We start from the raw sequence: 24,752 nt of genomic DNA, 5'->3' as shown, positions 1-24,752 counted from the left end.
ATCAGTATTTGTAAGTGACTTGTTTTGTGGCTAGCAACATTTTTGTGCTATTCGTAAAGATCACCAAAAATCAGAACACATTTCAACAAGATAAAGGGTAGTCCTTTAGTGACTTACAAAAGATCTATCATTCTGACATACTGCTAACCTATCCATCAGAATGGGAGCTGAGCGGCAGCACCTAAATACCACCGCTACCCAGTTTCTGGAGTTGTGCTGTTATGCGCCGTACACTGTTTGCAACTCTGGCTGCGTCCGGATGTAAAAAAACTGATAAGTGGGAGTAGGACCCCATCTGATCTGATGTTAGTGACCTATCCTAAAGATATGCTGTCAATATCTCAATAAGGGTCCTGTTACTCATCAGTTGTCTTTTTTCAATTTATAGGAAGAACCAGCTAAGTGGTTTGTGTTTTTAGTTTCATATTGGGGAGACCAAATAGGGCAAAAAGTTAAGATGATCTGTGAATGGTGAGTAAAAATCCAGTACAAAACTGCATCTGTTACGGTTGTTTCTCTTATTAATAAAAGTTTTAATAGGGAAGAGTGATATAATGTATTTGCGATATATCATTTACTTTTAGTGATGTGGTTTATTAACGCGCACCTCTCGTAACTAGGTCCCTGTCTCCTTCATGTTATGTCTGCGCTTGCGCGCTTTTCTCACTTCGGTCTCCAGGTCAGTCCTCTCTATGGTACTGGAGGACATGACCTGGAAGCTCTCGTGATCATGTGCTATATCAGGCTACCTCTTCCTACGGGAGGTGCCTGATTATTGTTGTGCTTCCTGGCTTGGTCTGCCGTGTCCCTGCCTGGCTGTGCGCTGTATTCAGGTCCCCTGCCTTGCACTCTGTTGTGCCTCTTGGCACACGCTCTGAACCTGCACTCTGCCTTGTACTCGGTTGTGCCTCCTAGCACACGCTCTGACCCTGTGCTCTGTCTTGTACTTAGCTTTGCCTCCTGGCACACACTCTGATCCTGTGCTCTGTCTTATACTCAGTTGTGCCTCCTGGCACACACTCGGACCCTGTGCCTTGTCTCATACTCAGTTGTGCCTCCTGGCACACGTTCCAATCCTGTACTCTCTCTTACTCAGTTGTGCCTCCTGGCACACGTTCCAATCCTGCACTCTGTCTTATGCTCAGTTGTGCCCTCTGGCACACACCCTGCTCCTGTACTCTCTTACACCTCCTGGCACACCTGCTGCCTGACTCAGTGCTCTGACGTGCTCCTTGCACGCATCCTGCTGTCCACTCCAGGAGTCGTCACAATTTCAATTTTATTACTTTTCATATTTGAATGAACACCAATTTAGAGCTGTCAAAACAAGACTCGTCCATCAGATGATGATAAGCACATTTGCTTGAAAAATTCTGATATACATTTTGTTTAGCTTTTCTTTCCTGTTTTCAGTTTCCATTGCCATATGTATCCTTACCCAAACTCTTCTGCGGAACGTCAGGAAATCATGTCTGGGCTGAACACAAGAATTCAAGACCTTCATGCGGTAAGTTTGGCCTGTACTGTAATTTAATGTGAAGTTCGTTAGTTTAGAAATAGTTATGGATTTATGATGGGGCAAATTTATTCCTATAATAATAATTTTATTTGTGTAGTGCCAGCATATTCCATAGAAGAGCAAGAAAAAAGATCATGCCCATATACAAAGGAGCACCTCAATTGTGTTTATAAAGAACAATGACACTTTATTAGACATTACAAAAAGCAAAAAAGCACACAATGCATATTAAAAACCTTTAAAATAGGGGGCGTGGCTATGCCGTGAGGGAGAGGGCGCTGGTAAAGAGAGCTCCTCCATTATCCTGGCAGATCCTGAACCTGGGACCCCTTCTTGTGGCTTACCGACACCTAGCTGGACCCTCTCGGATATTGGGACCCCCCTGGGTACCTCACGGCAGGTCAGGAGGCGGCTTGTGAGAGCGGGCGGCGGAGGAGACAGGGGCGGGCGGCCGGTTTCCCCACGAGGCGGCGGCCATCTTGGGCGCGCGGCTCAGCCACAGAGAGCTGCAGTGCCGGATCATATTGCTGCAACGCCGCCGGGCAGTGAAGAAGCTGTCAGATAACCAGAGGTGACGCGCAGTGAGTGCCGTGAAAAAGTGGGCCCTGCGCGATCTTCCTTTCATATAACCCGCTCACTGCGCCGCCTGACGCCATCACAAGAGGAGACCTAGTGCACCCTCCCCCACTGCAGCTGCTTTTGTGGGGCCCCCCTCTCCCTCCTCTGGCCATAAAGATCTGCACTGTACCCAGTAGCCATCCTCATAATATTTGAGGCATCCTGCTGCAGCCAGACATATAATTAACTGTTTCCAGCCCTGCTGCAATCTCCATCTCTGGTGGGTGACACCTAGACCACGCATTTTAGTTCCTCCATTTGACCGTGCTGCAGATAACCATGAGCCGACTAAAAGGGGCAGGAACGGCAGCGGAGAAATTGAAGGAGTTTGCTAGACCGGACCCCGCTGAAAGTGCACGACATAATAGGAGCACTTCCTCTTAGGCTCAGCGCAAAAATCGCCCTTCTGGGTGTGAGGAGGAGATGGAACAGGAGGAACTGACCCTTAAACAAGCATCTGAGCAATTGATGCAGACTATCTCCTTGACCAGGACATCCCTGACGGAGAAAATTGAGGATGTTTATACGGAGGTGGGGAGACTTCGTCAGGACATGCAGGCCATGAAGGGACGCATTACGGAGATGGAGACAAGGGTGTCTAAGGTAGAGGATACCATTACACCCATCGCACGCTTGCTCAATTGTAAGGACAGAGATACCATTCTACGTCTTGCACAACTGAAAAGCCCTATTAAGTTCGATAATGCTGTCATTCCCATCTTTCCGGATTTCTCCATGTAACTGCAGAAACAACGGGTACAATTCACTGAGGTCAAGAAACGACTCAGGGACAGGAACATTGTATACTCGATGTATCCAGCTCGACTTCGAGTTGTTCATGAAAGTTCCTCCGTATTTTTTACAAATCCAACGGAGGCGACTGAGTGGCTGCGGTCCCACAGGGGATCCCCTGCGAAAGAATCCTGATGTGACAGCTGTCACTTTAGATCCTCTCAATTAACGGTCTAATTGGAGCTCTCTCGGCGAGTTCCCAGATACCAGCTATACCGGACGCTGTATTCAGTGATGGTATCCCCTTGTTTATTTTTTGATAGGGGCGTAAGACTGTACGCCTCTGTTACTAGGTTCCTGTTTTGCTTTTTCTTTTTCAAAAGTTTTAATTTTTATAGTTGTTTAGATATAGGCCGCAGCCGACGCCAAATTCTGCTATCTGTGTGGGGTCTCTGCACCTGGATCGGGCACCTCTATGCACCATGTTCAGATAGGGAGGAATGGGTTCTGAGCTGATTTGTATGACCTGGAATGTGAGAGGCATAAAAACCCCTCGAAAAAAAATTAAGGTGTTCTCACAGGTTAGACATTACCGTCCTAACATTGTGGCCCTGGTAGAGATGCACCTGACTAGAGATACGGTTCGGTGGGTACAGAAACCGTGGGTGCAATGGTTTATACATGCTTTTCACACCAGCTACTCAAGGGGAGTTTCACTGTTAATTCATAAGGATGTTCGGTGGGAGGCCCGGAAGGACCCCGAGGGACGATTTGTGTTCGTGCATACGCTGATTAACTCTCAGAAATGTCATTCTTTGTATTTATAATCCCCCGCCGGCCAATATGTCAATTATTCAAAAGGCCCTGAGCTTTGCTTTAAATTACCCGGACGCACATGTCATCTGTATGGAGATTTTAATTTGGTCATGAATAGCCATCTTGATAAATTGAGACTGGGTGATGGAGTACAGGGTGGGGTCTCCCCCCAGGGCACGTCCCAACTGTCACAATTCATGGGGGGTAGTGGGTGGCTGGATCTACGGAGAGTGCACCATCCAGAGACGAGGGAGTACACTTGCCATTCCTCCACTAAATGCTCTCTGTCTCGCATAGATTACATTTTCAGGTCCAGCAGTCTAGCAGCATGGGTGGATGATATCAAACATGGAAGCAGGGGGATTTCGGATCATAGTCCAGTTATTCTCAAGCTTAAATTTGGGCCATTTTCTAATAGAATGGCATGGAGGCTGAACCCTTTTTGGCTGAAGTTGATAACATCCCCTGATAGAACGATAGATCAGTTACGTTGCTTCGTCTCGTCCCACCCCGAACCCCGAAATATTAATGTATTTTGGGATGCTCTTAAAGCCTATTTACGGGGTTGTCTATCCTCTACGATTTCTCACATTATGCGGGTGACATCGGAGGAGGCTGGCGAGATGGAGCGACGTCTGAAAGACTCGGAGGCAGCCTATATATCGGATCAAACTAACAGTAATAGGGTAGAATGGCTGGCCACTCAAAGGTTATATGCTCAATACACTGATACCAAGACGAAACGTAAATTATTTTTTGCCCGGCAGTCTTATTTTGAAATGGGGAATCAGGCAACTAAATTTTTGGCCTACTTAGTGCGGCAGCATAATGCAACCAACACAATTCTACAGATTCACGATTCAGGTGGTACTTTGGTTTCCTCAACTGAGGAGATATTAGAGTGCTTTTCTGACTATTATGGTTCATTGTACAATTCTAAGACTGATGTGGACGGCCCGGAGTGTCTAAATTATTTGTCAGATATAGAGTTTCCCACGCTGAGTCCGTCCCAGCGTGCCTTTATGGATGCTGAGTTTACTCTGGAGGAGGTAGAGGACGCCATAAAAGACATGGCCTCTGGGAAGGCCCCCGGGCCGGATGGATTTCCTGTGGAGTTATATAGGAAATATCAGGATATACTGGCACCCCTTTTGTTGACAGTGTTTCGTGGGATCTGGGAGGGGGGATGCATGCCGGAGTCCTTTTATGAGGCCAATATAATAGTTCTTAAAAAATAGGGGAAGGAACCTTTAGATTGTGGATCTTACAGGCCTATATCACTAGTAAATGTGGATTATAACATTTTTACAAAAATTTTGGCCAAAAGAGTAAATTCAGTTATATTAAATCTTGTACACCCTGATCAGACTGGTTTTATGCCGGGGAAGAGCACCTCCATAAATATCAGACGAGTCCAGTCAGTGGTTCAATATAGCTCTCTGGTACCAGATAATGAATGGGCACTGGCATCGGTAGATGCGGCTAAGGCCTTAGACTCGCTTGAATGGTCTTTTCTCCGTGCATGTTTGCAGAGGTATGAATTTGGCAATAGATTCCAAGAATGGGTTAATGTTTTATACATGAAGCCCAAAGCCCGGGTCATCGTAAATAACTCCATATCTGAATCATTCTCAATGTATAGGGGAACTCGTCAGGGGTGTCCCCTTTCCCCGGCCCTTTTTGCTCTTGCTATTGAGGCGCTGGCAATTCATATAATATCTTCCCCTAATATTCTTGGTGTAGAAATAGCAGGTCGGACGGATACCATAGGCCTATACGCTGACGATATGGTGATATTTTTGGACAAGGCGGAGGAGACCCTGACAAGAGTGATCACTACCATAAATAAATTCAGTAGATATTCTGGCCTATACATAAACTTGGAGAAATCTGCTTTGATGCCTCTTTCCCATGCTCCAATGCCACGACTGGAGACTCTCTCCCTACTGCCCATTGTAACCATTTTTAAATATTTGGGTGTTCATATCTCTCAGGGTAGTAAATTTGACCTGTAACTCAATATAAAACCATTATTGGAGACGGTCAAAGGTAAATTCGTGATTTGGGGTAAACTTCCACTGTCTGTAGCAGGACGTATTAATCTAATTAAAATGATATTACTCCCCAAGCTTAGCTACTTTCTTCAACATAGTGCGGTGGTGGTGCCCAAATCCTTTTTTGCTAATCTGAATTCCCAAACCACATCCTTTATTTGGGGGAAAGCCAGACCTAAACTTAGGCTAGCCACTCTGCAGAGGGGAGGAGGGGCAGCGTTACCTGATTTCTTTTTATATTATTTAGCTGGACAGGCTAAGGCCATAAGTACATGGATGCCTGGAGGTCATCTCCCGAATTCTGAGAGTCATCTACTTCATGCTACAGGAATTAGTTGCCCACTGGGTTTTTTTGACATGAAGAAAATAAATGTCCCGAAACTGCTACCTCTGCTTCATCTGGCACGATCGATATGGAGACAGATTAGGGGGGGTGGTTAGATTTGGGGATGTTATAGCTGAAATGCCCCTATGGAATAATGACTACCTCCCGGTACTACTGGAGCATCCATCCGCTGAGTTCTGGGTTCAATATAGTGTCTCTACGGTAGGTGATATATATGATCATGGAACCCTGGTATCCTTTGAGCAATTACAAGTTAATCGCAGTGTCCCGAGATCCCAGTTTTTCCGTTATTTACAGTTAAGATCAGCTTTCCAGTCGCACATGAGATGTATGGGTATAGATAATGCCATTTCATCTCTACCCCTGATAGGGATTCTCAAATCACAGGGCCCTCAGGGTCTCATCTCCTCTCTATATACATATATGTTGTCAGTGGGGACAGAAGGTACCCTAGATTCATTTAAGAAGAAATGGGTGAGGCTCATCCCAGATACACAGGGTGAAGAATGGGAAGAAATCCTGGAGTCACCAATCTGGGTATCTCCGTCTGCCAACAATAGGATGATACAATTGTATATTATTAATCAATCGTATTTGACTCCAATTCGACTCTTTAAGATGGGCCGATACCCGTCATCGGAATGTTTGAGATGTCATTCAATAGATGCACAGATGCAGACTTTATCCATAAGATCTGGTGCTGTCCTGTTGTTGCGCAATACTGGAGGGGGGTGACGTCATTATTAACATCCTTGGTACAATCCCCTGTTCCACTTGAACCACTGACCTGTCTGTTTGGAGTATGGGGTCATTATGTTGGGGTTTTTCTATGGGAGACTCTATTTATGGCACGGAAGATACTAGCATTACGGTGGATGGGGAATTCGCCTCCCTCTCTTGGGTCCTGGATCACTCTGGTAAATTCGATTATCCCATATGAACGTACACTGTATCAGAATAGAGGGTGCCTGGGTAAATTCGAGAAGATTTGGGAGAGGTGGAACTCCTCTCGTCTCACTTTGCAGAGCGGAGATGTCGCACAGTAAACTGCTCATTGTATAGATGTAGGCTGCGGAATAATTTATGTTTTGGTAGATATAGGTAGGGTTTAGAAGCTAGGCAGGTTTTATTACTGGTATAATACCATGACACAATACTACTGTGATTTAATTGATACTATGTTTGCTTTATTTACACACGGTTGGTGTACATGTTATGCTTCACGGTTTCATGTTATCTGAGCATATATATACTTTGTATCAAGCCTGGTATCTTGTACCAAATGTGTGTGTTATATAACTGCTTATGGTTAATAAACAAATTTAAAGAAAAAACCTTTAAAATACAAAAAAGGACCTACAATGAGTCATGCCTTATTATAGAAGCAATGACACCTACTAATCTCCCAAAGAACCAGATAAGTACATAAAGCCACTGTCAAAGGTATTGCACATCATACATAAAATACATATGTAGCAGCATCAGATAATAATTCAGTGGCTATGAAATGCATATGAGAAATGCCATGTGGGCCCAGAGATCCACAGAAAAAAACATGATTTTTTGGGTTGCTTACCGTAAAATCTGTTTCTCGGAGCCTTCATTGGGGGACACAGAGACCATGGGTGTATGCTGCTGCCACTAGGAGGCTGACACTATGCACAAAAAAAGGTTAGCTCCTCCTCCGCAGTGTACACCCCACCGACCGGCAGGAAGTTCCTCAGTTAGTGAGAAAGCAGTAGGAGAAGTAACAGAATAGATTGAAAACAGAACAAACAACTCAACTGTAACAAACCGACAAACATAAGAACAGGAGTTGTAGAACATGGGAGGGTGCTGTGTCCCCCAATGAAGGCTCCGAGAAACAGATTTTACGGTAAGCAACCCAAAAAATCCTGTTTTCTCGTTCGCCTTATTGGGGGACACAGAGACCATGGGACGTCCCAAAGCAGTCCCTGGGGTGGGAAACAAACTTCCATCAGGCCAGTGGACTCGCCACCGCAGCCTGCAGAATCCTTCTACCTAGGCTGGCGTCCGCCGAAGCGTAGGTGTGGACCCTGTAGAATTTCACAAAGGTGTGAACCGATGACCACGTTGCAGCCTTGCAAAGCTGCAGCGCGGAAGCTCTGTGGCGCACCGCCCAGGAGGCACCCACCGCCCGGGTAGAGTGCGCTCTGATCCCTGGAGGGGCCACTCGATGCTTGACCCGGTATGCCTCCAAAATTGCCAATCTGATCCAGCGCACAATAGTGCGGAGGCCGCAGAACTACCTTCTCCTGATGAAGGATCAAAAAAGGAGAGCGGCAAGAAAGTACCGCTAATTCCGACACGCGCCGGATGGAGGTAATGGCCACCAGAAAGGCCACTTTCCAAGAAAGGGAAACGTCCCTGAGAGGTTCAAAAGGAGGAGCCTGCAGAACCTGAAGAACCAAATTAAGATCCCAAGGATCCACGGGAGCTCGGTACGGAGGAACCGTGTGAGCCACACCCTGGAGGAAGGTTTTGACCTGGGGCCGGGAGGCCAGCGTTTTCTGAAATAAAATGGACAGTGCCGAAACTTGACCCTTCAAGGAACTGAGAGCAAGCCCCGCATCCAGCCCTGCCTGAAGAAACGCCAGAATAGAAGGGAGCGAAAAAAACAAGGGCGCGATGTCATTGGCCTCACACCAGGAGAAATAGGCTTTCTAAGTACGGTAATAGATCTTCAAAGAAGAAGGCTTTCTGGCGCGGATCATGGTATGAATTACCCGATCAGAGAATCCTGCCCGTCTCAAAACCTCCGTCTCAACAGCCACGCCGTTAAATTGAGCGACTGAGAATTGGGGTGGCAAATCGGGCCTTGAGACAGCAGATCTGCCCGTCGGGAAGCTTCCAGGGGGCGTCCGCGAGAAGGTTGACAATGTCTGCGAATCAAGACCTTCTGGGCCAATTCGGGGTGATGAGGATGACTGGAATCCCCTCTGCTTTGATTTTCTTCAACAACTTGGGAAGAAGAGGCAGAGGAGGGAAGGGGAGCACGAACTGTGACCAAGGGACGGCCAGAGCGTCGGCGCCCACTGCCAGAGGGTCCCGAGACCTGGACACGAATTGTGGGACTTTCCTGTTGAGGCGAGATGCCATGAGGTATACATCCGGGGTTCCCCACCGACGGCAGAGCAGATGAAACACCTCCGGATGTAGGGACCATTCCCCTGCCGCGAGACCCTCGCGGCTGAGGAAATCGGCGGCCCAGTTGTCCACGCCGGGAATGTGAACCACGGAAATCGTTGGAACAAAGGTCTCTGCCCATTGAAGAATTCTGGACACTTCCGCCAGGGCTGAGACACTGCGTGTCCTCCCTTGGCGGTTGATATACGCCACCGCTGTGGCATTGTCTGTCTGAATCCTGACAGGCAGGCCCTTGAGGCGCCTTTCCCAGTGGACGAGAGCTAGATGGATCGCCCGTATCTCTAGGACATTGATCTGCAGAGCTGATTCCTGAGTCGACCATCGACCCTGAACAGTGTGATTGCAGAACACTGCACCCCAGCCGATGAGGCTGGCGTCCGTAGTGACAATCTGCCAGTGAACGGGAAGAAAAGACCGCCCCAAGAGAATGAGGGGAGACGTCAACCACCAGTTGAGAGACCGCCTGATCCGGCAGGAAAGGCGAACCGGACGATCCAGAGACAGAGCCGACCTGTTCCACCTGGACAAAATGGCCTGCTGGAGTGGCCTGGCGTGAAATTGGGCAAAGGGAACTGCCTCTATCGCCGCCACCATCTTCCCCAGGACCCTCATGGCTGTCCTGAGGGATGGAAATCGTGTGATCTGTAATGATCGCACGCCCTGCTGCAGGGAAAGAATCTTGTCTTGTGGGAGAAATACCCTTGACCGACGAGTGTCGAACAGAAGGCCCAGAAACACAAGGCGTTGAGTAGGGACCAAACAGGACTTTTCCCGGTTGACGATCCACCCAAAACTGGACAGGGTGTCTAGAACGATCGCCACACTTAGGCGGGCCTGTTGAAAGGAGGGGGCCTTGATCAGGATATCGTCGAGGTACGGAAAAAGAACGAGACCTCTGATCCTCAACAAGGCCATCAACGCCGCCATAATCTTCGTGAAGACTCTGGGAGCGGTGGCGAGCCCGAAAGGGAACTGGTAATGTTCGTGAAGAATCGCAAACCGCAGGAACTTCTGATGTCCGGGAAATATGGGCACATGTAGATAGGCATCTTGGATGTCTATGGAACCCATGAATTCCTGCTCCTCCATGGAAGCAATTACCGAGCGAACTGACTCCATCCGGAAGTGGCGAAGGCGAACTCTCTTGTTGAGTAACTTGAGATCCAAGATGGGTCGAACTGTCCCGTCCTTTTTCGGCACCACAAACAGGTTTGAATAAAACCCTGTGAAGCGTTCCGATTCGGGAACGGGCACAATCACCCCGGAACTGAGAAGAGAGGCGATGGCCGAACCCCGGGACCAAGGCCGGATCCCTCGGCGGACGGGATTGTAAGAAACGATCCCGTGGAAGAGAAATGAACTCTATTTTGTATCCTGTTGATACAACCTCTCTGACCCAAGCGTCCTCTACTGAGGCGAGCCAGACGTCGCTGAAGAAGAGAAGTCGACCTCCCAATTGGAAGGGACCCACGGGAGACCGATGGTAGTCATGCGGACGTAGACCGTCCAGATGTAGATCTGGACGGTCTTCCCTGGGAAGAGTGGGACCGCCAGGACGGAGTGGGCCTGAAGGAAACCTTCTTTCTTTCCTGATGTGCCTGTGGCCTTTGCTGGTTGGAAGGGTTTTCCGCCGTATTGAAACGGCGGAAAGTCCGAAAGGGACGAAACTGACGCCTTGGAGGAGGTCTGCGAGGCTTGGAGGGGAGAAGAGAACTCGTACCTCCGGTAGCGTCCTTAATAATCTGATCCAATTGTGATCCGAAGAGACGCACTCCCTGAAAAGGCAGATTGGTCAGAGACTTTTTAGAGGACAAGTCCGCCTGCCAGGCCTTGAGCCAAATTGTACGTCGGATTGCCACGATGTTACTTGACGCCTGAACTGCGCAAGATGCGGCATCCAAGGAGGCAGAAAGCAGATAATCCCCCGCATGGGAAATCTGATTGGCGAGATCGGCCAAATGCTCTGGTCGTGCCTTATCCAGAATGCCCTGCCGAAGGTCATCTGCCCAAGTGGATATGGCCTTTGCTGCCCAAGAAGAAACAAAGACTGGACATACCGCTGCTGATGCCGCTTCGAAGGCAGATTTTGCTAGAGATTCTATGATCCTATCATTAGAATCTTTTATCGACGCCACACCTGACAGCGGAAGGACCGTATTATTAGAAAGTCTGGACACGGGAGGGTCCACCGAGGGAGAAGCGGCCCAGTTGTCCGTGAGCTCTTTAGCAAACGGGTACAGCACGCCGAGACGCTTTTCTCTTTGAAAGCGTCTGGTCGGATCTTCTCTCTCCTTTGTAAAAATCTTTCCAAACTCAGAATGGAAGGGAAACACCCTGGATGGTGTTTCCGCCCGTCTGGACGAAACCTCCTGATCTGAGGATTTCGCAGGGGCGTCAGCGATGTCAAAGGTATGGTGAATCGCGGCAATGAGGTTTTGCACCGTAACCTTCATGTTCGCATCCTGGTCCGAATCCAGCTCTAAGACCCCTTCCGATTCCGAAAGCGCTTCGCCTGACTCGGGGGAGGAGGCCCGAGAGGGAGACTGCTGGGGACTATGGGGTGAGGTAGGACGAGGGGAGGACTCCGCCTGGAGGTCCTGCCTGGGCCTCTTGCGACTGCCGCTGGCTGGCTCAGATGGGACGTCCTGAGACGTGCTGGGTCCCGCCGAAGCTCCCAAGGGCAACTTGTCCAGAACGGCTACTAGGGACTGAGACACCTTGATGAGGTCTGCCACTGACTGTGATTGAGAGGAGGCCCAACCCGGCATGGGGGGCTCACTCGCCCCTGGGGCTATGGATGGCTCCTGAGCGGCGTCGGGCTGGACGCAGAGCGGGTACGATCAGACTTAGCGTTGGACATAGTGAAAAGACCACCATGGTTACTTACCGGTAGCCGGTTTTTCCGGAACCCATGACAGCACCACATGAGAGAGGGATCCGCCCCGCCAGGACAGGAACCTACTGAAACATAAGGGGCGGCACCTCTCCCCCGCTTCAGTTGGATTACAGAGCATTTGAGAGGACTTCCCGGTTAGTTACATTTTTATCCAACACCACATCACACAAATACACCCGACTATTGTGCACACCCAAACGGTGAAAAGGGGGGGAATGTACGGGTGCTGTCATGGGTTCCGGAAAAACCGGCTACCGGTAAGTAACCATGGTGGTTTTCCCTTCACCCATGACAGCACCACATGAGAGATTCTGGAGACTTCGAACACCTTAGGGAGGGACCACCGCTTGCAGCACCCTTCTACCAAAGGTCAAGTCAGCAGAGGAGGACAGATTTAGTCTATAGTGTCTAAAGAAAGTTGAGGGTGAGGCCCAGGTAGCGGCCTTACAAATTTGCTCTATTGATACCTCTGCTTTCTCAGCCCAGGAGGTCGCCACGGCTCTGGTGGAATGAGCCTTGATGCCGTCAGGAACCGGGACGCCACTAGCTGAATAGGCTACACTAATGGCCTCCCTAATCCATCGGGCAATAGTCCCCTTTGACACTCCATAACCTTTCCTAGCACCCTGGAAGGCTACAAATAGGGACTGGGACCTCCTCCACTGGCTGGTTATAGACATATACTCTACTAGGGTTCTTTTAACATCTAGGCTATGCCCAGGGGTTTTAACATCTAGGCTATGTTAAAACCTCTGGGTTTTTCGGATTCTCGCAAAAGGAAGGGAGGACAATCTCTTGGTTTCGGTGAAAGTTAGTTCATAGAATCATAGAATCATAGAATCGTAGAGTTGGAAGGGACCTCCTGGGCCATCTGGTCCAACCCCCTGCTCAAAGCAGGATTCGCTAAATCATCCCAGTCAGATGTCTGTCCAGCCTCTGTTTGAAGACTTCCATTGAAGGAGAACTCACCACTTCTCGTGGCAGCCTGTTCCACTCATTGATCACTCTAACTGTCAAAAAGTTTTTTCTAATATCTAATCTGTGTCTCCTCCCATTCAGTTTCATCCCATTGCTTCTAGTCTTTCCTTGTGCAAATGAGAATAAAGTTGATCCTTCTACAATGTGACAGCCCTTTAGATATTTGTAGACAGCTATTAAGTCTCCTCTCAGTCTTCTCTTTTGCAAACTAAACATTCCCAAATCCTGCAACCTTTCCTCATAAGACAGGGTTTGCAGACCGGTCACCATTCTGGTCGCTCTTTTCTGAACTTGCTCCAGTTTGTTGATGTCTTTTTTAAAATGTGGTGCCCAAAACTGGACACAATATTCCAGATGAGGTCTGACCAAAGAGGAGTAGAGGGAAATAATGACTTCACGTGATCTAGACTGTATGCTTCTGTTAATACATCCTAGAATTGCATTTGCCTTTTTTGCTGCTGCATCACACTGTTGACTCATATTCAGTCTGTGATCTATTAGTATACCCAAGTCTTTTTCACATGTGCTGTCACTTAGCCCTATTCCTCCCATTCTATATATGCTTTTTCCATTTTTATTGCCCAGATGTAGTACTTTGCATTTCTCCCTGTTAAAAACCATTCTGTTAGTTGCTGCCCACTTCTCCAGTTTATTTAAATCTTTTTGAATCCTCTCTCTCTCTTCTCTAGTATTAGCTATCCCTCCTAGCTTTGTGTCATCAGCAAATTTAATCAGTTTACCCTCAATTCCTTCATCTAAATCGTTGATAAAGATGTTGAACAATACAGGGCCCAGGACAGAGCCCTGTGGTACCCCACTTGAGACATTCTTCCAACTGGATGTGCAGCCATTTACGACCACTCTTTGGGTCCGATCACTAAGCCAGTTATGAATCCACCTAACAGTTGCCTTGTCCATTCCATACTTAATCATTTTTTCAATAAGGATTGTATGAGAGACTTTGTCAAATGCTTTGCTGAAGTCAAGATATACTATATCTACAGCATTTCCTTGATCCACCCAATCAGTGATACCGTCATAGAAGGAAATTAAGTTAGTCTGACATGACTTATTAGTTACAAACCCATGCTGACTCTGTTTGATCACTTCATTCTTATCCAGGTATTGACATACATGTTGTTTAATAATTTGTTCAAAGATCTTTCCTGGTATAGAAGTCAGACTCACCGGCCTATAGTTACCTGGGTCCACCTTCTTCCCCTTTTTGAAGATAGGAACAACATTTGCTCTTCTCCAGTCTTCTGGCACTTCTTCTGTTCTCCAAGAATTTTCAAAGATTATAGAGAGGGGTTCAAAAATTTCTTCTGCTATCTCCTTCAGTACTCTGGGGTGTAATTCATCTGGACCTGGAGACTTGAATTCATTTAGGCTAGCTAAGTGTTTCCTCACTATCTTTCTGTTTATAGATATCCTGGATTCTTCTATTCCCTTAATAGGACAGTGAATAACAGTTGATGTTACATTTCCTTTCTGAGAGAAAACAGATGCAAAATAGGAATTTAAAAGTTCAGCCTTCTCAACATCCTGTCTTACCATTTCATCATTTTCATCCTGTAAAAATCCTATAGCATCTTTGACTTTTCTTTTACTTTTGACATATCCCCAAAATCCTTTATTATTGCTTTTGACATCTCTTGCAAGCCTCAATTCATTTTCAGCTTTAGCTAATCTGATTTGTGCCCTGCAGGTTCTGCAGACAGCATTATATTCTTCTTTAGATATGCCTCCCTCTTTCCATTTTATAAACATTTTTTTCTTCCTTTTTAGCATGTGCTTAAGTTCTGTGTTCATCCATCCTGGTTTCCTTAACTGCTTCCTATTCTTCCCTCTTTTCGGAATTGTTAACAACTGTGCTTTGAGAATTTCATTTTTCAAGATTTCCCATCCTTCCTGGACATTTTTGTCTTTAAGGATATCCAGCCATTGGATCCCTCCAATTCTCTTTCTGAATCCCTTAAAATCTGCCTTTCTGAAATCTAACCTTGACGTCTGAGTCTTCACAGGTCTTCCGCCTCTAGTTATCTAGTTACTACTTTCGGCAGGTAAGCCGGGTCTGTTCTCATAACCACCCTATCCTGGTATATCTGGGTATATGGTGGGTTGACTGAAAGGGCCTGTAAGTCACTAACTCTACGTGCCGACGTTAGAGCTACCAAAATGATGGTTTTTAGAGTGAGATTTTTAGTTGAAATCTGCCGTATGGGTTCAAACGGCTCTTTCGTGAGGGCTTCCAGCACCAGATTTAGATCCCATGGAGCTATTTTTGGTAAGGAAACTGGCCTAGATCTGTGGCAAGATTTTATAAACCTGGCTACCCATCTGTTTGCCGCTATATTGCAATTGTATAATGCACCCAGCGCTGAAACCTGCACTTTGAGGGTATTAACTGCCAGGCCTAGCTGTAGGCCTGCCTGCAAGAACTCCAAGATGGGCTCGATTGGGGGTTCTTGACCTAACGGTTTTCCCAGGAATTGTAGGAATTTTTTCCACGTTCTGCCATATATGTTGGTTGTTATTGGTTTTCTACTTTTCATTAGAGTAGTCACCAACCCCGGGGAAAACCCTTTATCTCTCAAAAGTGACCTCTCAAATTCCACACCGTCAGATGGAGCCCCTTGACTTGTTTGTGGAATATCGGCCCCTGAGCTAACAAATCTGGAATCTCTGGCAGTACCCACGGGTCCGAGAGAGACATCATTTGTAGTAGAGAAAACCACAGTCTTTTTGGCCAGAACGGGGCTATGAGGATTACTCTGGCTTGCTCGTCTCTTATCGTTTTTACTACTGCCGGGATTAACGCTACTGGGGGAAAGGCATAGCTCAGCTTGAACAGCCACGGGATTTGTAGAGCGTCCACTGCCCACGGGTTTTCCCCTGGGTTTAATGAGCAGAACCTTCTCACTTGCCGGTTGCTTTTGGTGGCAAAGAGGTCGATTACTGGCTGTCCCCATAACTGTACTATCTTCTGGAATATTACACGATTCAAGGCCCACTCTCCCTGTTTTAACTTGTTGCGGCTTAAAAAGTCGGCTTGAACATTTTCTGTCCCTTTGATATGCAGGGCTGTTAGGGAGGCTAGGTGTTGCTCTGCTTTGAGGAAGATTCTTTTGGCTTCGTCCATTAGGGAGTTTGACCTTGTCCCTCCCTGGTGGTTGACATACGCCACTGCCACCCTGTTGTCTGACATAATTCGGACGTTTTGACCCTGTAACCTGGGAATGAATGCCTCTAGGGCCCTGTTTATCGCTCTCAACTCTCTAGTTGGAGGAAGCTTTCTGCTCTATGTGACCCCAAGACCCTTGGGCCATATGTTCTCTCAGGTGTGCCCCCCATCCCGAGGAGCTTGCGTCCGTCAATATTACATCGGACACGGGCCTGTGCCACAAAATTCCCCCTGTTAAATTTGTGTCGTCTAGCCACCAAGTGAGAGAGTCTTTCACCCTTTCGGAAAGTTCCAGCTTCCCTTCTAAACGCCCTTTCAATCGTCTCTGGGCTGACAAGATTTCCGCCTGCAGTTGTCGGGTATGATACTGTGCCCAGTTGACCGCTGGGATACAGGCTGTTAGCGTGCCCAACAGGGACATTGCCCTTCTTAGGGTCATGTGAGGATGCTGTATTGCCGTAAGGGTCATTTCTCTCACCTTCTCTAGTTTTTTCTCTGGCAAGAGACAAACTTGACGGTCGGAGTCCAAGACGAAACCTAGAAACGTTTGTTTCCTTAGGGGTTGAAGTTTTGATTTTTTTAAGTTTACCATCCAACCCAGTCTTTGCAGGGTCTCTGTTATCTTCTCTACCTGATGTGCGCAGTGATGTTCTGAATTGCCAATGACCAGAAAATCGTCCAAGTAAGGCACCATAATCACATTGTGGATTCGAAGGAAAGCTGTCATTTCCGCTATTACTTTTGTAAAAATCCTTGGCGCTATGGAGATGCCAAACGGAAGAGCTGTGAATTGAAAATGCCTGAGGTCGCCCTGGATGTATAGGGCTACCCTCAGGTATTTTTGGTACTCTTGGTGCATCGGGATATGGTAATAGGCATCCTTCAATTCGATTACGGCCATGAAGCAGTTGTGGTGTAACAGCTTTATGGCCGAAGTCACTGATTCCATTTTGAATGTTTGGTTCTTGATCCATTGATTGAGGCGCCTGAGATTTATTATCGTTCTGAAGGAAAGGTCGGGTTTTTTTATTAGGAAGAGGGGAGAATAGAACCCCCTTCTTTCTTGATCTTCCGGGACCTCTACCAGAACTTGTTTCTCCAATAGCCCTAAGATTTCTGTTTCTAAGGCTGATTGCTCTCCTGGTTCCTTCCTGACGGGGGTCACCACAAATGAAGCTCTTGGATACTGGAAGAAGGGGATTTTTAGGCCATTCTTTATAATTTTTAGGATCCAATTGTTGGCCGATATTTCCTCCCATTCTTGGGAAAAGAGCCTCAATCTTCCCCCCACAGGAGGGCTGGTGTCATTGCGGGGATTTTTTGGCGGTTGAGGTATTTCCCCCAAACATAAACCCTGGTTCTTTCTTCCTCTTGTCGTCCCACCTTTTCCGTTCTCCCGGGGGACGGCCTCGATTGAACCTTCCCCTCCGAAAGGGCGGTCTCCTTTGATCACCCATGAACCTGGGGAAGCCCTTCTTTTTATCACCGGCTTTTTCCAGGATGTCATCCAGGTCTTTCCCAAACAAGAACTGCCCATCACATGGTAACGAGCATAATTTTGCCTTAGATTGAATGTCCCCAGGGCAGCCTTTGAGCCATAACGCCCGTCTTGCGGCGTTCGACAGCCCCGCTGCTCTTGCTGTTAACCTCATCGAGTCGGCGGAGGTGTCCGCCAAGAAGGCGGCAGCTCCGTGTAGTAGGTACATTTCACCTAAAATTTTCTCCCTTGGCATTTTGGAGACCAATTTTTCTTCCAGTTGTTGCAACCAGACCATTAATGACCGGGCTGTGCAGGTGCCGGCTTTTGCTTGTTTCAGACCCCCTGCCGCTGCCTCCCAAGTGTGCCTTAGGTATGAGTCCGCTTTTTTATCCAAGGGATCTCTCAAAACCCCTGAATCCTCCAGGGGCAGGGCCGACTTCTTGGAAGACCTAGACACTGCGGCGTCAATCTTTGGGACTTTGTCCCAGATGTCCGTGTCCTTAGCCTCAAAGGGGTATCTTCGCTTTGAAGAGGAGGGAAGGCTACCTGACTTCTCCGGTTTCTTCCACTCTCTCTCGATTAGGGCCTGAATTTTGTCATTGACCGGGAAGGTACGCTTTTTCTTTTCTTGTAGGCCGCCAAACATCACATCCTCCAGTGATCTCTCTACTTTCTCCTCCTGTAGGCCCATAGTGGACCTGATGGCTTTAAGGAGGGCGTCCGTATCTTCCACGGGAAAGCAAGGTCTGCCCCCCGTGTCACTGTCTGAGGATGAAGATGACTCGCGCTCAACTTGGTACTCCGAAGAGGAGGAGCCTGACGAGGAACTCGGGGAGGCTTTCCTACTCTTACTTTTCTTTTTTAATAATTTTTTAAGTGAGCCCTGTACCTCCGACTTAATTATTGATCTGAGGTTTGTTGCCAGGCTCGGTGCCTCTTCAGCCATAGTCCGCTGGATACAGCTGACACATAAGTCCTTTTGGTAGTCCTTTGCTAAAGGGCTGTGGCATATGGCACATACTTTATTTTTCTTTTTACATGTAGCTTTTTTGCCTCCCTAAAAAAGGAAAAGACATAGGAAGCCCTATTACAACATTGTCTACTTTCACGGAGATCACTCACCACCCAGGAAAGACCGATACCGGGCTCTGGGGCTGCGAAGGACCGTGCGTTCTGCGATCTTTTGACCTCGAGGAATCCCTCGATCGGTGACTTGGACGGCTGCTGCTTTTGCCGCTCGAGCTGCTCTTGCGACCCGAAGCTTGTGATGGGGGCAGAGACAATGGGGACGGTGAGCGATCCTCCTGAGACGCCATTGTCACCCCTGCAGCCGCTTCTGCTCCTTCTTTAAAGTGAGTGCCCCTCATTACCCCTCCCCCCGCGACCGCCAGCCGCTTCTCCTGGCCGGCGTCGCGCCCGGCGCCATGATCGTCGCGTCCCGATGACGTCAGCGGTCGCGCTCCCAGAATCCTCTGCGCCGCTGACGTCGGACGCCGATCTCCGCCCCCGGCTTCCCCTGCAAGCAGACGAAGGACGGGCGCGCGCGCAAGGGGAGGGCAGCACGTGGAGGAACCTCCGAAGGGAGGACATCAGGACGTGCCCGCACGAACCCGGGGCCCGGATCAGGCAACACTCCGGGGACTGCGCTACCAGCTGCCGACGGCCGGCGTCGCAGGTAAGTAAGCCCTGCAATTTAAACACCGGGACGGCCCTGGGTCTTTCATCCTGACAGGCGCCGCCGCTGTCAGAGGGATTCCTTTCCAGGACAGGAACCCAACTGAAGCGGGGGAGAGGTGCCGCCCCTTATGTTTCAGTAGGTTCCTGTCCTGGCGGGGCGGATCCCTCTCTCATGTGGTGCTGTCATGGGTGAAGGGAAAAGAGGCAGTGCCGGCCGGTTGGGGGACAGAAGGCAGAGAAGGGTGTCAGTCTGCAGGTGCAGAGCTACTCACGGTCCGGTGTCCCCAAGGGTGACGCTCTCTGATATGGCTGCAGGATGAGGCCAGGCCAATCCGGCTGAAAAAAAGGCCCAGCGACCGAAAACCGGCAGGGAATGAGGTCCGGCTGGCAGGCTGAGAAGATGGCGACCACCAGGGAAAGGGCGCGCTGCCAGAGGGAGAAGAAGGGCGGAGCTCGCCGCAGAGATCCCCTTAGCACCGCCCGCTGTCCAATAGCAGGCTGGTGTGAGGCAAGGGGGCTGGGAAGGCCTAGGACGGGCGGGAGAGAAGCCCGCTTAGAAGAAAGGGGCAGGGGGCGTGGCCGCGACGCAGCGGTAGGCCCGAGAAGAAGCCGGGGCCTAAATTAATAGCGCCGGCCGCCTGTCAGCAGGGGGTCGGCGCGGAAGACGCGCCGCAACACCGGGCCGCAACCCCGGGCCGCGTCCCTGCTTCCCACAGCCCGACCCCTGTATACCCCTGCAGGGATGAAGAAAAAAACGGGGGGGGGGGGGGGGCGCAGAACAAGGCCCGAAAGAACAGGGGCCTTCATGGATGCGGCGACCGTGGGGAGAAGCGGGCGCGCAGGCCCTATAGTGTTCCCCTGGCGACCGCCTTAGGATGAAAACGCCAGGGGACCACTAGACCGCATACTCACCCAGGCCGGGGGCCACAATAAAGGTACCTGAGAATCCCACGCTGTCTGTCTTTATGGAATCCACGCCTCGTCCAACCGTCAGGCTCTGGTAGGCGAGATGGTGGGAGGCGGGGGGCAAGGACCGACCGTATAGCTGGCACGCACCTGTGCGAGGCTCCTGGTCCTGCCGCGGAGACCTATGAGGATACGGGGTGGCAGTACACGCCGTACTCATAGTCTCTTTGTGGGAGTATGGATGTGACTGTTCACTCCGTATCCCTCCGAAACCTGTAAAGGAACGACGCACGACGAGGTAGATATGGGTCTAATAAAAGACCCGTGTCCACCTCCTACTGACACTAAGCTAAACTGAGGAACTTCCTGCCGGTCGGTGGGGTGTACACTGCGGAGGAGGAGCTAACCTTTTTTTGTGCATAGTGTCAGCCTCCTAGTGGCAGCAGCATACACCCATGGTCTCTGTGTCCCCCAATAAGGCGAACGAGAAAAAGGCGTATGAGAGGAGAGTAATTTAACCTGTTGAATGCAGATCTTTCAGCAATGGCCAAAGGTAAAAATACCAATAGCGCACAGATTTTATAAAATATGACAAAAAAACCTTAAATGGCTATGAAGTGCATAACAATAGTACCATATGGGCCCAGAGAGAAACAAAAAGGCATGTGAGAAGAAAGTAATAAGCCTGTTAAATACAGGTCCCTCAACATAGCCTAAGAAGAGAAACTAGTAGCACACAATTTTAGGGAAGATAACAAACCCATTCCTGGGCTGAAGTATGCTCACACACCAGAGTGAGTGTGGATCCTAGAGTCTGAGCCAGGGCCCTGGCAGTAGGGAGAAAGATGGTGTGGGATAGGTTCCCACGCGTATCGCCACAATTGTGGCTTCCTCAGGGAACAGATAGCATGCTCTGCTTAGTGTTTGTGAACTATATATACACACCCATGCACACACACAATTGGATATGTTATTCACCTGTGCGAGTGGAGACCATGAGAAACCGCATGGAGGAGCATGAACACGGGCATCTTGTTAATGTTCACTCACGGCATTGTAAGTAAAGTTCAGTCAGTTGGAAAAATTAAAAAAGTTTGGTGCATGCAAAGAGCATCAGAGACATAATTATGATTGCAGAAAGCAGTCAAAATCAACTGCGCACGCGTTGAACATAACGTAGTAGCACAAACATATTTAAAGGGAATCTGTCACCTAGTTTTGGCGGGCGATGAAAACGAGGTCGGTCCGGTCCGATGGGCGGTGTTCACGATGTGTGCCACCTCCCCATCCTTGGCCGCTGTCCGCAGTTTTTTGAGGAATAGGAGTAGGTGTCCGCCATTTGTTGCCCAACTGCGGGCAAAGCCGAAAAGCCTGACTGCGCATGCGCCGGTTAACTAAGCCCCGGAACACAGCAAAATACTTCCGGGGCTTAGTTAACCGGTGCATGCGCAGTCAGGCTTTTCAGCTTTGCCCGCAGTTGGGCAAAGCATGCTGCACGTGCGCTAGCCAAGAATGCTTAGCGCACGCGCAACAAATGGCGTACACCTACTCCTATTCCTCAAAAAACTGCAGACGGCGGCCAAGGATGGGAGGCGGCACACATCGGGAACACCGCCCATCGGACCGGACCGACTTCGTTTTCATCGCCCACCAAAACTAGGTGACAGATTCCCTTTAAGGACATCTGCCTATTAAGGACTCAGTGTGCAACGTGGAGCACTCAGAAAAATTCGTTATCATGTATACATAAGATATAGCAAAACAACGCTGGTGTGTTGGAGCGTCCAACTACAACAAGCGCACACATAAATAACTAATGGACTCATATGATCATATTGAGTACAGAAAAAATATTGCATGCACATCATCCCCTACTGTAATATGTACGCCTAATAAACTAAGAAGGCACAAATATAGATTTATAATTTCACAGCGCAGATATGATCATATTATATATAAACATTATTCCTAGTAGAGGAACGCACATATTAACATATATATCTCTCTCATGGCGCAAAAACAGATATGTCAAAATTAGCCGCACCACTCTCAAAAAAGACATAATGGTATGAACGCATTAAGAACATCACCTTAGGGACTACATACGAGTATGTCCATGCAGAGTACTCATAAATTCATTACCATTCGGCAAAGCAAAAACGGCGGAAATATATTAGAAAGGTTTAGCCACAAGAAAGGAGGACAGTGCGCACATATAGATCACTAACATGATCGTGTTGGATACAGGAAGAAAATTTACGCACGCATCGTCCCCTTATCGAAAATATTACGCAAGCTGACAGAGCACAGATAAACGTATATGTCGCGACGCAGATATCGTATATAGACAGACCCTAATCTTACACTAAAAATTGGTGGAGATGTAATACAATATTAGACTAGTTGTTTTATTAAATATAAAAGCGGCAGTATATATAACACTCGCATGATATATGTAATAAAGTGTGTGAATGTGTGTGTGTGTGAGTATATGTATATGTGTGTGTGTGTGTATGTATATATATGTGTATATATATATATACCGGGTGAGTCATAAAGGACGGACGTTTTTAAACTAATCATAAAATCGTTAAATATTTATTAAATATAAATGTATTCACAGATTTGGTTACGTATACTAATAGCATTTGACAAATTCAAGTGTGGAAAACAACATCTGCCATGTGGTGGCCATTATCAGTGATGCATTTCCAAAGGCGTTCTTGGAAGTTGGCATCAACACGTTCCAACACAACTCTGTCGATTTGGGCAACTTCCACTCGAATAGCTTCCTTCAGTTCTTGTAATGATCGAGGCTTAAGCTTGTATACACGTGATTTGAGGTGACCCCATAAGTAATAATCGCACATGGACAGGTCTGGGGACCTAGGAGGCCAATTAATATCGCCAAACCTGGAAATGATGCGACCAGGGAAGAGAGGGCGAAGAACGTTCATTGTTGCTCCGGCTGTGTGGGCCGTTGCCCCATCTTGTTGAAACCACACACTAGAGATGGGGATATGTTGCCGTCATAACTCAGGAACAAAGAAGTTATTTATCATGGCGATATAACGTTGTGAGTTCACGGTAACAGTATTGCCATTATCGCCTTCGAAAAAGTACGGACCGATCACGCCATATTTGCCCATAGCGCACCACACCGTTACCTTAGGGCTGTGCAGCGGTCGTTCATGTAATTCTTTCGGATTTTCATAGGCCCAATAACGGCAGTTCTGCTGATTAACCATGCCATTGACATGGAAATGAGCTTCATCACTCATGAATAAAATAAGGTTGTCGTTTTGCTCAATAATTGCTTCCATCTCATGTGCGAACTTCAGTCGCGCTGCGTAATCCCCGCGCTCCAACTGTTGCACAATGGCCAATTTATAGGGGTGGAAATGCAGGTCTAAATGCAAAATACGCCTTACTGTACGATTACTGAGGGCAAGTTCTAAAGAATGTTTCCGAGCAGATCGACTCGGACTATGCAGCATGGCTTGCCTGACGCGTTCCACATTTTCAGGGGTACGTGCCGTTCGTGGAGCCCCCGGTGGTCGTTTGTTCATTAGTGTACCTCGTGTACGGAGTGCTTCAACCCAACGTAGGATAGTGTTACGAGCGGGAACAGCTTGATTTCTGTGAATATTGAAATGACGCCGAAACTCACGCTGAATGGCTGTGATACACTCATTATTCTTGACAAAACTGTCGTACGCAAAAACGCGATGTTCTATCGTCCACGGCACCATAGCTTAAACTGAAACTAAAATAAAAACAATGCTTTCACCTCACAAACATAACCCCGCCTCCCGCACATCTCTACCTCCACCTGGTGGTGAGTTATAGCCACTTCAAATACATCCGTCCTTTATGACTCACCCGGTATATATATATATATATATATATATAAAACCTCTCTCATGGTGCAGAAACAGGTATATCAAAGATAACCGCGTCATTCTCAAAAAAAAAAAAAAAGTATATCATACATGGAACGGATGAAATGCCCAAAGTCACATGTTCAAATGGAGTGCAATAGATATGGACTACAGATTCTTAGGAACCATCCCCCACAATCGTTCTTGCAAAGAGCAGCTATAAACACAAATTTAATAGTGTTCAAAAGTAGAATCATAAAACCGTATTAACAGATGTTCGCAGGAAGGGGTATGATATACGCAACAATCACAAATAGACTTGTGATTTTTTTTTTATAAAAAAACCCTTTTATTTTTATTATTCATACTATCAGTCCAAAAAGGCCAAGATATTTTTTAAAAAAGATGTTTTTTGGAAGAGTCCAAATAGGTCAAAGCCAGCAGTGAAGGCTCTCACATGAAGCAGTTATAGGAAAGAAGGGTCACAAGTAATGGGT

The 24,752-nt window shown here is 47.9% G+C and overlaps 1 protein-coding gene across 2 annotated transcripts in view; it reads left to right on the top strand.

Moving 5' to 3' along the window:
• Positions 1-24,752, top strand: part of ATP6V0A2 (ATPase H+ transporting V0 subunit a2) — a 183,953-nt gene that overhangs the window by 53,685 nt on the left and 105,516 nt on the right. For both annotated transcript variants that reach the window (XM_073586095.1, XM_073586096.1), the window contains 2 exons: positions 389-471; positions 1,414-1,507. In XM_073586095.1, the coding sequence (XP_073442196.1) occupies positions 389-471; positions 1,414-1,507 (177 nt within the window). The remainder of the gene's footprint in view (positions 1-388; positions 472-1,413; positions 1,508-24,752) is intronic.

This window comes from Dendrobates tinctorius, unplaced genomic scaffold, assembly GCF_039654945.1.
Source record: "Dendrobates tinctorius isolate UK_male_01 unplaced genomic scaffold, ASM3965494v1 ptg000090l, whole genome shotgun sequence".
Classification (NCBI taxonomy): domain Eukaryota; kingdom Metazoa; phylum Chordata; class Amphibia; order Anura; family Dendrobatidae; genus Dendrobates; species Dendrobates tinctorius.
The sequence above is the reverse complement of the archived record's forward strand: the minus strand, read 5'-3'. Positions and strand labels throughout refer to the sequence as shown.